The sequence below is a fragment of the Delphinus delphis genome, chromosome 13 (assembly GCF_949987515.2).
Source record: "Delphinus delphis chromosome 13, mDelDel1.2, whole genome shotgun sequence".
NCBI classification, from domain to species: domain Eukaryota; kingdom Metazoa; phylum Chordata; class Mammalia; order Artiodactyla; family Delphinidae; genus Delphinus; species Delphinus delphis.
Genome location: NC_082695.1, coordinates 39,364,832 through 39,380,428, shown reverse-complemented (window position 1 = coordinate 39,380,428; position 15,597 = coordinate 39,364,832). Strand labels below are relative to the sequence as shown.

Here is a 15,597-nt window from a genome sequence, read left to right as displayed (position 1 = left end):
TTACGATAGCCAGGACATGGAACCAACCTAAATGTCCATCAAGGGATGAATGGATAAAGAAGATGTGGTACATATGTACAATGGAATATTACTCAGCCATAAAAAGAAACGAAATTGAGTTATTTGTAGTGAGGTGGATGGACCTACAGTCTGTCATACAGAGTGAAGTTAAGTCAGAAAGAGAAAAACAAATACCGTACGCTAACATATATATGGTATCTTAAAAAAAAAAATGGTACTGATGAACCTAGTGGCAGGGCAGAAATGAAGACGTAGACATAGAGAATGGACTTGAGGACACAGTAGGGGAGGGGGAAGCTGGGGCGATATGAGAGTAGCACTGACAATATATACACTACCGAATGTAAAATAGCTAGTGGGAAGCAGCAGCATAGCCTAGGGAGACAAGCTTGGTGCTTTGTGATGACCTAGAGAGGTGGGATAGGGAGGGTGGGAGGGATGCTCAAGAGGGAGGGGATATGGGGATATATATATGCACATGGCTGATTCACTTTACTGTACAAGAGAAACTAACACAGTATTGTGAAGCAATTATACTTCAATAAAGATCTATTAAAAAAAAAAAGAAGGGTAATGCAGAGCATATACAGCTTGTTACAAAACACCTCCAGTGGAGCCTGAGGTATCATCCTGTAGTCACACACACTGATATTATCACAGTGAAGCATAGGAATGCTCACAGGAAGTGGGACAAATAAGGACTGTAATAAAAAGTATCTTGTCAGTTGAAGTGAGATTAGGTTGTAGCTTTTCAAAAAGAAAAACTCTGTGTTTTGGAATCATATAGAAAAAACTGAATTTGTTTTCTAGCTACACTTCAATATGCAGCATGAGTAAAATGAGAAAGGGTTGACATTTTCATACACACATGTTTGATAACCTCAGTCTGGCCTGATAGCCTTCTTTCCTCATCTATTATCCCCTCTCAAAATTCTCTTTGACTACCAATATTCAGTGGGCTGAATATTGGACCAATATTCATGATAACATGGGAGAAATATCAAATTCCACTCGTGATGTGTTTATACATAAGACAGTAAGTACTCGTAAGCCAAAATAATGTTACGTCTACATAGTTTAGCAAAGTTTTTGTAGATGTCCACTCAGATGCAACAGAGTCTTTAAAACCCTATAAACCATTAACATTATCCTGAATCCTAACTTTTAAAAAATATTATATAAGCTTTACATAAATGGGAACTAAGAACTGGCCATAACTCTGCTTGGCATCAGTCAGACTAGACCCAGAAAAAGATTCTGTTTTTGAGACGCTGTCAAATAATGGAAAGAACAGAGGCTTTTAAGTCAGAAGATGGGGTTCTGAGTGATGTCTCATTATCTACTAGTTGTGAGACCATGGCAAGTTACTTGACTTTTTTAAGATGTGGATTCCTCATCTATAAAGTAGAGTTGATAAAACTACCTTGAAGAGTCACAGTGAGGATTAGAAATAATAAACATAAAACACAAAGAAGAGTAACTAGAACACAAGATAAAAGTTATTATTTTTATTATGAGAAATTGGGGGAGAGGGAAAGGAGGAAGTTCTCCAGGCCTGAGAAGTGTATAAGAGGAAATAATTATTCAGATTGCTTTTATAAAGTTTCTGGGACAGGGCTAGAAAGGTGGTAACAAAACTCAAATACTTAAAATATACGTACTTCAAATAATTTATTTGAATGATTTGTTATTTATAATAAAGTTATAAAAATTAAAGTGCTTTAAATTAAAATGTTTTGATTTTTATGTATTCACACACTAAGCTAAGAGATGCATACACACCCTTCATATATACTCCCAGAACAAAAATATAGTGATTTTCTTTATATTTTCATTTGCAGAATACTTTATAACTTTTAAAAATGAAACCTTTAACTCTTAATATATCTTTACAGTTTGCAAAAAGCTAAGTAAAATGAAGAAAGAGAAGCTAGGGGAAAATATTCAATTTTCTGCCACAATTAAGAAAAAATACTTACTCAATTTTCTGCTGCAGCTGTTCAGAAAGCTTTTTGTTTTCTTCCTGTAGAGTATTCTTTTCATTCACTTAAATATAATGTGAAAAGAAAGCACAAATTATAGCTATAATAAGATGTATGTCAGGTTCTTTCAACAGTTGCAACAATCATGGAGAATTAGGATTTCAAATTCTAAGTCATGATGTTAGGGTTAATGCTACTGTTCAAAACTAATTTGTTACTAGGTAGTGATTATTACATCTCATGTTGTGCAAGTTCCACATAAATGATTAACTGATAATTCTATGTAGTGCTTGTGGGCAAAAAAGAAAGAGTACCTCATGTACTGGGGAGTATAGTTTAATTATTCATACTGAGCACAAGAAAGCATTCCATCTGGTTACTCAGTCCTACTAATTTCAAACACCACTTATCTTGAAATAAATCTGATCATAAAATATAACACTGAATATCAGTGTAATTTTTATAACATAAGCACACTTAAGTAAATTTTCTTCCTTAGTCATACTCTATGTTTCATTCATTAATAATATATATTAATATATTCATTAATAATTATGGTATCAGTAACTTAAATATACCATTGAAGTAGTATCTCCTTGTTTGAATCTACCTTGACGAAATTTTCCTATCCATCCTTATTTATAAAGCAGAAACTCAGTTTTGGGCTATAATTTCTACTGCTGCCAGCACAAAATTATCAATCCTTGATGTTATGTCACTGGTTAAGCATGTGTTTTACGAGGAGAAATATATCAAAGGAATCAAGTCAGAGTAAGTACAATTAACCTCTCAGAAAGAAAGTTAATCATACTCCAAAAATCTGTTAATAATTTAGTGGTTTACAAATCCAAACATATTTTCTTACACTGAGTAAATAAAAATTTGTTGACTATATATCAATACGTGAGGGTTACTAAACTACCTCCTGTGGAGGATCTGGAAAAAAACAAAACAAAACAAAAACCTGAAGATATGACAGTGACCTAGAGGAAAATGTAGTCTAATGAGAGACAAGATATTATATAAACATATTTTTTACAACTGAAAGTGATAAGGGCATTAGAGAGGTACAGATAAAACACTAAATGAAATTCCAAGGAGAAAAAATGAAATTCCAAGGAGAAAAAGGTTAGGTTGAGCTGTTGGAAAAATCAGGAAAGGATTCAAAAGGACAACTGAGCTGGACATAGGAAGAGAAATTCAAGAGCCTCCCATTCCACCACCACAATCAACAACAAAAACAAAACAAATTGTGAGCTAAAACCCAAGCAGTGTAAGCAAGCGGATACTGGTATCAGGACTGGTGGAGGGACTGAACTTGAGATTTCCAGTTTAAGCCTGAACTCCTGGAATGGAGCCAAAGTGATCTGAATTCACTTACCACTAGAGTCAGTAGAAAATAACTCATATATAGGTTCCCAAGTATTTCAGATAACAGAATTATATGATAATGAAATGTTTAAAGATTTAAAAGATGGAAGGCTCAAAACTAACATGATAAAAGTGATTACCAAAAATGAGTAGACAGACAAGATTGAGAAAATTTGAGCATCAGTAAAAATAATGAACATAACTGAATGACACACACTGAATATATAAAATTACACGTCTATTATGCTCAGAAAAGAGAAAGCTCCATTCATGTCAAAAGCAAAATGAAACTTAACATATACAACACACAAAACCTCATTTGTCCTAGAGACTGTCACACAGAATGAAGTAAGTCAGAAAGAGAAAAATAAATACCACATGCTAACATATATATGGAATCTAAAAAAAAAAAGGTTCTGAAGAACCTAGGGGCAGGACAGGAATAAATATGCAGATGTAGAGAATGGACTTGAGGACATGGGGAGAGGGAAGGGTAAGCTGGGACGAAGTGAGAGAGTGGCATGGACTTATATACACCACCAAATATAAAATAGATAGCTAGTGGGAAGCAGCTGCATAGCACAGGGAGATCAGCTCAGTGCTTTGTGACCACCTAGAGGGGTGGGACAGGGAGGGTGGGAGGGAGAAGCAAGAGGGAGGAGATATGAGGATATATGTATATGTATAGCTGATTCACTTTGTTATAAAGCAGAAACTAACACACCATTGTAAAGCAATTATACTCCAATAAAGATGTTAAAAAAAAAACCTTATTTGTCACCATTTAGGTAACTATTATACAAGATATTACTCTGAAAACTGGCAATTAAAGGGAAAACATTAAGATGTATCATGCCTTTCAAGTAGGAACGACATCCCACGGTAACCAATAGCCCCAAACTGATGAGGGAGAATTCTTGTTTACAGAAGAATGCCAGCTGATAAAGAATAAGAATAACAGAAATGGAATATTATCATTTTATAGTCTGTTATTAAATAATTGATTCAGGCCAGAATCACAAATGGATATTAAAACCATTAAAGAAAGATTGAGGGAGAATTGTATTTTTGCAAGATTTCAAAGTATCACACATTCATCCTCCCAATTTAGACTACTTGGTGGTACTCGGGGGAAAATATAACTCTATAATGGAGAAATGTGGCCACCAATCCCAGAGAGTGGAATAACCTGACAATATCTATATCCTAATATGATACAATATAAAGTAGACAATTTTACCTATAAAATACTGCTGTCAAAAATGTTTAATCTGGACCTAATCAAGCCTTCAGATACAATTTCTATTTTATAGAAAATAAAGAAACAAGATAAAGAAAATGATGAGAAAAATCCAGAAGGTGGCATAATTTTAGGAAAACAGCCCTACTTCTTCAAGAAGTCAATGTCATAAAAGAAAAAAATAGGAAGGGAGCTTATTCCAGATTAAAAGACAAATGCAATGTGTGATCTGTGATTGGCAGGTTTGAACAAAACTGTTGCAAACAGAGGGACAGCTGTAGAAATATGAATATGGACCAGCTCTTAAACAATATTAGAGAAAATTATGGGTAATCTTTGGTAGGCAAGGTAGTGGTATTGTGGTTAGGTATAAATTATCCAAGTATGTAGGGGAAAAATCTCCTGATGTATGTAATTGACATTAAAATATTTCAGTTCAAAAAGAAGAAAATACAGCAAAATATGAACAACTGTTAAATCTATGTGATAGGTGTATGAGGGTTCCTTACTATTCTCCTTACTCTTCTATATTTTTAAGAAATTTCATTAAAAAAAAGACTACACAGATTTGAAAAGGAACCAAACAGAATTTTTAAAAATGAAAAATTTGGTTACTGAAATAAAATAACTCAGTTTAACAGAGCTGAAGAACTTAGTATAATAAACAAGAAAGCTGAAGAAATTACCCAGAATGCAGCAGAGTGAAATGAGGGGACAAAAAATAGGAAAGAGATGTTAAGAGACCAAAGGATCAAATGACAAGGTCTCATCATAACCCCCAAATAAGGAGAATGGAGAAGACACAATATTTGAAGAGCTAGTAGCCGACAGTTTTACAGATATGATTTAAGAAGTGATTAAACAGATTTTGTAATGTATACTAAACAGACTTTTTTCTTAAAAACCTACTTGAAATTGCACTAAAACTACAGAATACCAAAAACTAAGGAAAAAATCTTAATAGTAGCCAGAGAAAAATAATTGTTATCCTGTAAAATAGCCTTATAAAAATAACAGTGAAATAAAAACATTGAGGATAAAAACTGAGGGTTTAGAACCAACAAATATCCTCTAAAGGAACTTTCCAGAATGAATCTCAGGACTTCCCTGGTGGTCCAGTGGTTATGACTCTGCACTTCCACTGCAGGGGGCGCAGGCTTGATCCCTACTTGGGGGAACTAAGACTCCGCATGCTGTGCAGTGTGGCATGGCCAAAAAAAAGAAAGATCAGAAAGGGTAATAATACCAGAAGAAAAGTGAGATGTAAAAAGCAACAATAAGCAAAGAAACTGCTGCACATGTAGTTAAGTCTTTTAAAAACTGTCTGAATAAGGTAATTTTTTAAAAAGTTTCTAACTTGCAGTGCTGAAAAAAAAATACAGGCCATAAACAATATGTAAATGGAGGAGATGATCAGAGTGAAAGTGTTTTAAAGTCCTTGTACTATTCAGAAGAGAGTATCTTTATATTTTAGGAAAGCATGGTAAAATTTCAAGGTTGATCAAAAAAATAGAAATAAAGAGTTTAAAAACAAAGTAAAGGATAAAATAAAGATGAAATAACAAGATAAATATCCTCAAAATGCAATACCTGGAAAAAGTAAGAACAAAAAAGAGAGGCAGGCCGGTGGGGCGGGGGGGGAAGTAGCAACAATATAGAAACAACAAGAATTCATAAACATGAAGCCCTTAGTATTTTTATTCATAAAATAACTTTGTTTGGGATTTGACCTCAATGATTTTCCTGTTGCTCATTTTAATGTAAAATTAGTTTTCCTGAACTTTTCAGTAATCACATTGGGGGTATTATTAGTGGTATTATTCTAAGACTATTGTGCTATAATATGAGATTAAAAAATGAGTAGTTAGGGGATATTTTAATTCTATCATCCCTGTGTCCTTGAGAACCATGATTCTCAGTGTGGAAGAAAGGGGATACAGATATTATTAGAAGAGGTTAGCAAAAGCTCTATAGTCTTGAATTTGAATTTTCAACATGAACTCATGAAGTATTTTATCTATCTGAAAATTAGACAAAGGATATTCAAACCATTCACCCAAGAAGAAATGCAAACTGAAGATCAAGTAAAAAGATAATTGACCTGAATAGTAATAAAGAGAATGCTAATATTAAAAAGGTATATCAGGGTGGGATGGGGAGGGTGGGAGGGAGGGAGACGCAACAGGGAAGACATATGGGAACATGTGTTTATGTATGACTGATTCACTTTGTTATGGGGCAGAAACTGACACACCATTGTAAAGCAATTATACCCCAATAAAGATGTTAAAAAAAAAAAAAAAAAAAAAGGTATATCATTCTTTACCCACTGAACTGGATATTGTCAATTAATACATTTTTGCACAAAACTGAAGAGAGTGTAGGGAAACTGAAATTCTCAAACACTCAAACAAAAAATTGACTTGTTCATCAATATGAGAATGGGTAAATAAATGGCATCTACACAATGCAGCCATTAAAAAGAATGCTGTCTTATTCCTCAATACCTAGGGTTTTTGCTTGTTGAGTTTTGGGCTATTTTTCAGACAGTTAAAGTTGCTAGAAATCTATTAGACATGTAGACATTACTGCAGATTATTTCAAGTACTAATGGTAATATAATTGTGGATCTCAACTATATCTATTGAAATGTAATAGTTTTCTACTCACTGATAATCTTATATTCCTAAATAAACTCATGCATGCATTCATTCATACACACCACAGAATCTATGGGTCTAAATATATAAACAAACATATAAACATGTAAAGACTTCTAATATATAGTCTAAAATAAAATAACATATGTCAGAACAAGAAGTATGATATGATCCCATTAAAAATTTAAAAGAGAAGATAGAGGAGGGGGTAAAATGAGGGAAAGAGACAAACAGAAAGATAGATAAATCTGGACCTGTAAAGATATTTATTATATACTTAATAGTAGTTACCTCTGGGAGCAGAATATAACTATGTTCCTTCTATCTTTTTTTAAAACTATCAGCATACATTCATATATTCTTGCTTGAGTAACCAGAGGACAGCAATATAATTAATAGAAAAAAAAGTCAAAATACCAAATTAGTTTGGAAAAGAAGATAAATGTAAGAAAGTCCTACATAAAATGGTAAGTAGACTAAACTAAAAATGGTACACTTGTAATAGTGTGTCCAAAAAAATTGTGAAAATAAAAAAAAAATACACCTTTGTAGAACACTAAATTGTCTGCTTTGTGTTTAAATTTACTAAATATAAATAGTTGAATTAATATGAAATAAAACCAAAGAAGCAAATATGGATATAACCAAAGAAAATTTGCTTCTTGTCTTATAGCTGGTGAGACTTTAAGGCCAACGAGGACAGTATCTACACAACCTTTCTGTACCCTATTTCTTACTAAAATAAGCATGAGATTAAATCTACAAAAAGGGAAAAAACAACATTTGAACTTTTGCTTAAATAAAGAAAAACATATGTAAACAATCCATCTGATTGTAACCAATTTAATAACAGGTTTTAACAATAGCATACTATGCTTTACATACTTAATAAATGAAGAAAGTAAACTCACTAAGCTCTGTGATAAGTTTAAGATTCTGCTGTCGAATATTTTCAAACTCTTGTTGTTTCTTCCGCATATGTTCTTCAGTTACTGCACAGCGATCACATAATCCTGCTCTTAATCTACAAAACAAAAACAAAACATTTTCAGAGTAGAACTTAAATGTTCTCATCAAAAAACAAAAAAATATGTGAGGTGATGGATATGTTAATTAACCAGATGGTGGAAATCCTTTCACAATATATACATTTATCAAATCACCATGATAAATACTTTAAAAAAATAATTTTATTTGTCAATTATACCTCAATAAAACTGAAATTTAAAAAATTTTTTCAACTACTAAAAGATACTTATTCATATTTGAATTTCAAGATTTTTAAATTTTATGAAGAACTAAAGAATTTACTTGGAAAATACAGAGAAAATTAACTAGTTATTATACCTTTAACATATTCCCAAACAGGCTGAAATCATGCTACATCATTTTCTACAGACTGCAATTCTGTAAAAATCTGCCAATTTTAAACTCTATTCAAGGGAACTTATTTATTGAAGCTCCCTTGTTTTAATTTATTAGAGCCAAAACATGAACCCTGTCTCATACCAATGGACAGAATTTTATCTTAAGCAAGCTTGCATCTGCTTAGCATAGCATATAACACATAATGAGTGTTCAACAACCAAGTTTTAGTTGAATGAATACTAAAGGTCAAAGAATACAAAGTTTAAAAAAAAGCAATGCTCTTTTCAGCATTAAAAAAAGACTCCAGTGTTAGTAGAAATTCACAGTGTACTATTTTTTAAAAAAAGAAAAAAGATTACAAAATAGCTTTTACTAATTATTTGTGAGTGCTGAAGGGAAAAGGGAAATACATATATTACACAGGAGGGGTGGGTGATGGAGAGAAAGGTGTATTTCAAAATGTTAATACAGTTATCTTGTAGGTACCAGTAATACAGAAGATTTTCTTTTTAGTGTTTTGCTATATTTTTCAAAATTTCTCTAATTTCATTATATATATAACCAGGAAAAAATATGGTTAAAAAAAATGACACATATCCCACATTAGGAATTTAGAAAATATAAAATCTAAGATAATCATTTTAACTCAATGACCTAAGTCAATAAGATACTAAGTACGTGAGTGTCTAAGGAAGTCATAGCATGGTAGTACATGCCATGAATTTTAAAATAAGGCGACAAAACATGAAAACTATACAACTAAAACAAACAAAAAGAACCTAGAGATTTTTATATAAAAGTAAAACTCATATCAACAGTGTTGATATGGATGTAAAAAATAAAGATTATAGATCATAGGTTGCATTAATAGGACTAAAATTTCTAGAATGAAGGAATAAAGCATTGGGCAACATGGTTTAATTGGAGTACATTCCAGAACAGGAATTAGGCCAATCAAGATCTAAGTAAAGATGACGAAGTGAACATCTGCATCTACTGTCGCTTCCTCCCCAAATCCCACTAAACTACAGTAAAGATCTGTGTATATTTTTCAAGACACAAGACTATGAGAACTGGGAGAATGGGAAAGAAAAACAAACAAATTAAAAAGCAAGGAGCTGGCGGACAAATAGAAACTGACCTGAGAATGCTGAATTGTAGGCTAACAATGGGAGAAGTCTAGAACTCTTGTCCAAAACAGTAGCCACAGTCCACATGTGGCTATTTCAATTTAAATAAATTAAATTGAGAAAAGATAAAAAACTAGAAGATTATCCTAGAAGGTCCATCATATCAATAATAGGAGTTATAGAAAGAGCAAGGTGGGGGCAGGTACAAAAAAACAGGAACAGAGGAACAAAAAAGACTTGAGACATACAGAAAGCCAAACGACTAGCATAAATCCAACCACATCAATAACATTAATCACGAATTGACTAAACACTCCAATCAAAAGGCAGAAACTGTCAGGACAAAAAAATAAGATCTAAATATATGCTGTCTACAATAGACACACTTTAGATCTGAAGATACAAATAGGCTGAAAGCAAAAGGATGGAAAAAGAAATGCCATGCAAACAAAACCCAAAAGAGAGCTGGTTATTAATTAATTAGTATCAAACAAGAGACTTTAAGGTAAAAGTGTTACTAGAGACAGTGAATTCTATAACAAAAGGGTCAATTTATTAGAAATATAACAATTAACATTTAACACGAAAGCCCCCAAATATGCAGAGCAAAAACTGACAGAATTGAAGAAAGAAATATATAAATTCGTCAATAACCGTTATAGACTTCCACTCTCAATAGTGGATAGAACAAGACAGACAGAAAATCAGCAGATATAGCAGACTTGAACACACTACCACCTAAACCTACCTGACATCTACAGAACACTCCAGGCAACAGCTGCAGAACACACATTCTCCTCAAGCACACTTGGAACATTCTCTAGGACAAACTATTTTCTAGGTCACAAAACAAGTCTCAATAAGTTTAAAAGCACTGAAATCAGACAAAGTATGTTCTCTCACCACAATGGAATTAAATTAAAAATCAAAAAAGAAGGAAAATTCACAAATATGTGAATCTTAAAAACAATGCACTTCCAAATAAGCAATGAGTTAAAGAAGAAATCACAAGGGAAATTATAATAATAGGGCTGTAGCTGAGTGAGTGCCCCAGTCTAAAATCCTACCCAGGTCAAAGGATAGCTCCTCATTTTCTTATTGAAAAGTAAAGCTCCCATAACATATACAGAGTCCTCAGTTGACTTTCCTATTCATAGGAAAACTCCTGGGGGAAGGAGAATTGGGAATGGCTGGGGTAAAACAGATAGACAATTAAAAGCAGTCTACATATACCATATGTAGTCTAATGCAGAAAATTCATTGCGGTCATACACTACTAAATACAGACAACCAAAGATCAACAGTGTATGAAACAAACCAGTAACATAAAAGAGCTAGTATCCCTGGAAAAATGAGAAGTGATGTTGACATAAAACAAGAAAAGGGTACACGTACACACACGTACATATAAATGATCAACAAACAATAAAAAGTTCTTGGATACTAAACATGTGATTACCAAAATAGCTTCAATAATAGGGTTGGAGAGTAAAATAGAAGAAATCTCCCAGAACATGGAAAAAAACAAGTAACAAAAACAAGACAAAAGATTGTAAAGGATCAGTTTATGACTAAGAAGTGCTCCAGAAAGAAAGAACCTATAAAAATGGAGAGAGGAAATAATAGACAAAAATAGTATCTTAAGAGATACTAGTCTTCAAGTTAACAGGATGACTGGACAGCACAATGAAGGAAACACACACACACACACACACACACACACGATTATGAAATTCAGAACTAGGATAAAAAGATCTTACATTCCAGAAAGGGAAAACAATCTATTACCTATAAAGGAATGAACATTAGAATGACAGCTTTGGATGCTCACAGACAATGAGAAAATGTCTTCAAAGTTTTGAGGGAAAACTATTTTCAAGCTAGAATTTTATATCCAGTCAATATACCATCTAAATGCAATAGTAAAATAAAAACATTTTCTCAGATATGCAAGACTCTTTGAAAATTTACTTCCTGTGCATTTTTAAGCAGTTACTTGTGGGTGAGCTATAAGGGGAAAAAAAAAAAAAAGGAAAAACAGGCCCACATTTTTCCAACCATGTATACTAGTATATCTTCAAGGTCTGTGCCTGGCACAAGACAGGAGCTCCATAAATATTTGTTGACTAACATGAGTTGAAAGAAGTAATGGAATTAATGTAGGGATCCAGTGAGAGAAATTCCAGAATTGCTGTTGTAGGACAGCCTAGAAAGTAAATGGTCCAAATTAGTAAAGAAAGTTTTTCAGCCCAAAAAGTATGTCTTCAAGAAAAAGAACAAAAAAGATTATAATCAAATAGAATAACAGGCATTAAATAATATTAATGACACGATGAGGAAAACATTTCTAATCTCAGTAAGAAAAAAGGTAGTTAGAAATTCTAAAAAAAACAAAGCAAACTTATACAAGTACGTCGTTATCATAATACAGTTATAGGGTGACTTGAGCAACTGATTTGGGACAGAGTAGAAAAGAATCTATTTGACCTGGACATTAGAAACACTCTCCTTGAGTGGCACAGGGGTCATGACAATGGATCTATAGAGAAGGAAATGAATCCTGGCTCAGCACTGAATAGTCAATAAATAAACATTGTTCATTATTTTCCAACTTCTACTATCAACTTGTAAACAAAATACAAGGGACTGAAATCTGGTAACAGAAAAGAACATAGCAACTATCAACTTTGTCAATATTTATTGGTTCAGCTAACACAAGGCAGAAGGTAGCAAGAGAGGAAGAGTGATGCAGGTAAGGGTGAAAGCATCAGTATCCTCCTGTGATACAGAGGTGAGTTCAGGGAGACTGTTCAGACCTCTCTCTCTAAAATATCTTTATGTAAATATGTATATCTGCATAAATGTATGTATTAAGGTCCAAAAAGAAAACAGCACTAAAATAACTTCAAAAATAGGTGAGGGAGGGAAAAATTATTCCTCTTCATAGCAAGAAGTAAACAACTATTGTCTCAAGTTGATAAATCAAGTGAAGTGAAAACACATCATTTAGAACTTTGGAGAACTAAAACCTGGGACAGGCATGGGTGGGAAAGAGTGGAACAGGAAACTATTGGTTGATGATAACTATACAACTTTGTAATGTACATGTATTACTTGAATAAAAATTATAAAAGGAAAAACGTAAAATCAGCTAAATAGTACGTTATACTCCTCTTTCTTCATAGCATTTTTTTTTTTTTTTTTTGCGGTACATGGGCCTCTCACTGTTGTGGCCTCTCCCATTGCGGAGCACAGGCCCCGGACGTGCAGGCTCAGTGGCCATGGCTCACGGGCCCAGCCACTCCACAGCATGTGGGATCCTCCCGGACCGGGGCACGAACCCGTGTCCCCTGCATCGGCAGGCGGACTCTCAACCACTGCGCCACCAGGGAAGCCTCGTCATAGCATTTTAACTTAACAGAAATATATTCTAGTAAACTTTACATAAAATTTTTTTGAGAACTGAGGTACTAAGGACGTACACCTTCTTATCTTTCTGCTGTAACACTTAATGTTTTCAGACTTTCAAGCATTTCCAAAGCTAATAGTAAAGTCTATTTATGCCTTTAAAATTCCAAAGGAAATAAGAATAAAGTTCTCTCTAAACTATTCCAAAACCAAGACATTGTTAAACTGTTATAAAAAGAAACTCAGTTTTAACTATTGGTTTAAAATACTTCACATTTCACTTTTATATTTCTCTTTTAAGATCTATTCAAATTAATAGCTTGAGATTCATGCAATAAACATTCAAATAGTTGACCTGATTGTGGTAAATAATTTATACACAGAACTACTAAGCTAGAGAGGCCAAAAAGAGCACTGACACTGAAAGGTCACTGAAAAACACTGAAGGAGTTAAATGGCATTAATCAATCCTAATTAAGTATTCAAATGTCACCCTACCACTTTGTCATTGAAAACTGAACACCTTATTGTTTCCAAGAAATCAACTGATATATTAAAATGTCATAAGATATCATGTTAGACAACCTCTTGAAACCCTTAGTTTCCAAGTTTAAAAATGCCACTGGTATAAACAGTTATAAAATGAAACAATATTCCCTAACTTGTTTATTACATCTAGTTTTCTCCAGTTAACTGCCACTCTTGATAATACCTGTGAAAAAGAGTCAACTCTTGATTGTTCACTGATCCTAGCTTAAATTTAAATGAATGTGAGAAAACAGGCTAGCTCCTATTCCATCAGCAGGATTCTACTGTTTTCCTCTTGCCTATCTTCAACTGCTGCTGTCAGAGAAAGAAAAAACAGCCTCAATTTCACAGGAGAATGCAATTTCAGTAGCTATAAACAGGTAAATGGGAAAGAAGAGTAATTCTACTTGTAAGGGCTGAAAGTATCATGCATTCTGAGTTATATTCCAGCCTGTTCACGGAGATGAAGAAAGAAAAGATTTCAGTTTTCAGTTAAAACTTACCAGATAAACAAGTATGCTCAACTGTTTGCTATACCCTAAACAGATTTCCTCAAACTTACTCATTTTCATTCAAAAGGGTTTTACTAAACACCTACAGTGAGTACTGTAAGTGCTAAAATACAACAGTGGCCAAGATAATGTCACTTCTTTAAAAGAGTTTACAGTGTACTAAAAAAAGAAAGACAATAAAAAGTAATTACAATAAAGTATGACTCACAACATTAAAGTGGAAATACATGGTACTATGAAACCACAGAGCACAACTAAGTCGAGTCTAGGAAGTCTGGGAAGGTCTCCTGAAGAATACATTTAAATTCAAATCCATAAGTAAGAAGAGTTAGCAAGACAAAAGAAGACATTTGGTCAGTATTTCAAAAATAAAGAACCACAAATCCTCTGATTATGAGTACCAATTTTCCCTTTTAACAACAGTTGAAATATGAGTTTCCTAATATTGACAAAAATGCTTTTAAAATATTAAAATCTATCAGACAACTATGGTTTAACTGCTTTGTTCAGATTTTTCTTTTTTAAATGCCTTCTATCCAGTACAGTGACTGTTCCTTAGATTAAGGAAATACTTTAGTTTCTTGAGGGAACCTGTAAATGGTTCCTGTAAATAGTAATGTAATAACAGTACTAGTAAAACACAAACAAGCCACATTAAATTAGAACTTTTTATTATCTAATTTATCTTTACCGAATAATTCCTTTCATCTAAACATCTGATGTTTTCATAATGTGAGCATAAGAAATAAGAAACGCTTCAACTTATGAAGGGTAAACAGCAAGTTGCAGAATTACCATTTAGAAATTTTAACAAAATGTATGTTGCTTTTAAAAGGTCTCAGCAAAACATTAATTTTTATAGATATTTAAAGCTTGCTCTAGGATTATCATTTTTACATATGACAAAATTAAAGTAAAATTTTAAGTAAGGCAGAACTTTACTAAACGTTACCTACTTTGACATTTAAAAGGCAGGATTTAGTTAGTAGCAATTTAAAAGAAAAATAACCAAAACCAAGCAAAACAACCCTCCAAAAAAATAAGACTAGATAATGTTAAAGACTTAATATTTCAGAGTACTTGTTTTGGTAACTTTATATCAAGCATAAATACTTTGAGATAATCAGTTAAGTTGTATTCATTTAAACGTTTATAAAATTAAGACAACACACAGACAAGGCATCGTCAAACAGTAGAAATTGGGAAGTTTGAGGGGCAAATTTAACCTAATTATCCATTAACTATGTGATCCTGGGAAAGTTTCTTAACTCTTTGTCAGCATAGTTTCCTCATTTGTAAAACAGATTTACCATCTACCGCACAGTGTTAAGGTAAAGATTAAGTGCTGGAAGGATGGGTATAACGTGAGCCCTCACA

At 33.0% G+C, this 15,597-nt stretch overlaps 1 protein-coding gene and 1 long non-coding RNA gene across 2 annotated transcripts in view; one reads left to right on the top strand and one right to left on the bottom strand.

Annotated features, from left to right (window-relative positions):
* Window positions 1–15,597, top strand: part of LOC132436186 (uncharacterized) — a 593,708-nt gene that overhangs the window by 143,572 nt on the left and 434,539 nt on the right. The window lies entirely within an intron of this gene.
* RBBP8 (RB binding protein 8, endonuclease) overlaps window positions 1–15,597 on the bottom strand; it is an 83,177-nt gene that overhangs the window by 44,612 nt on the left and 22,968 nt on the right. Inside the window, exons 6-7 of the mRNA XM_060028782.2 lie at window positions 8,186–8,298; window positions 2,001–2,067 (exon numbers count right to left, since the gene is read on the bottom strand). Coding sequence (XP_059884765.1) covers window positions 2,001–2,067; window positions 8,186–8,298 — 180 coding nt within the window. The remainder of the gene's footprint in view (window positions 1–2,000; window positions 2,068–8,185; window positions 8,299–15,597) is intronic.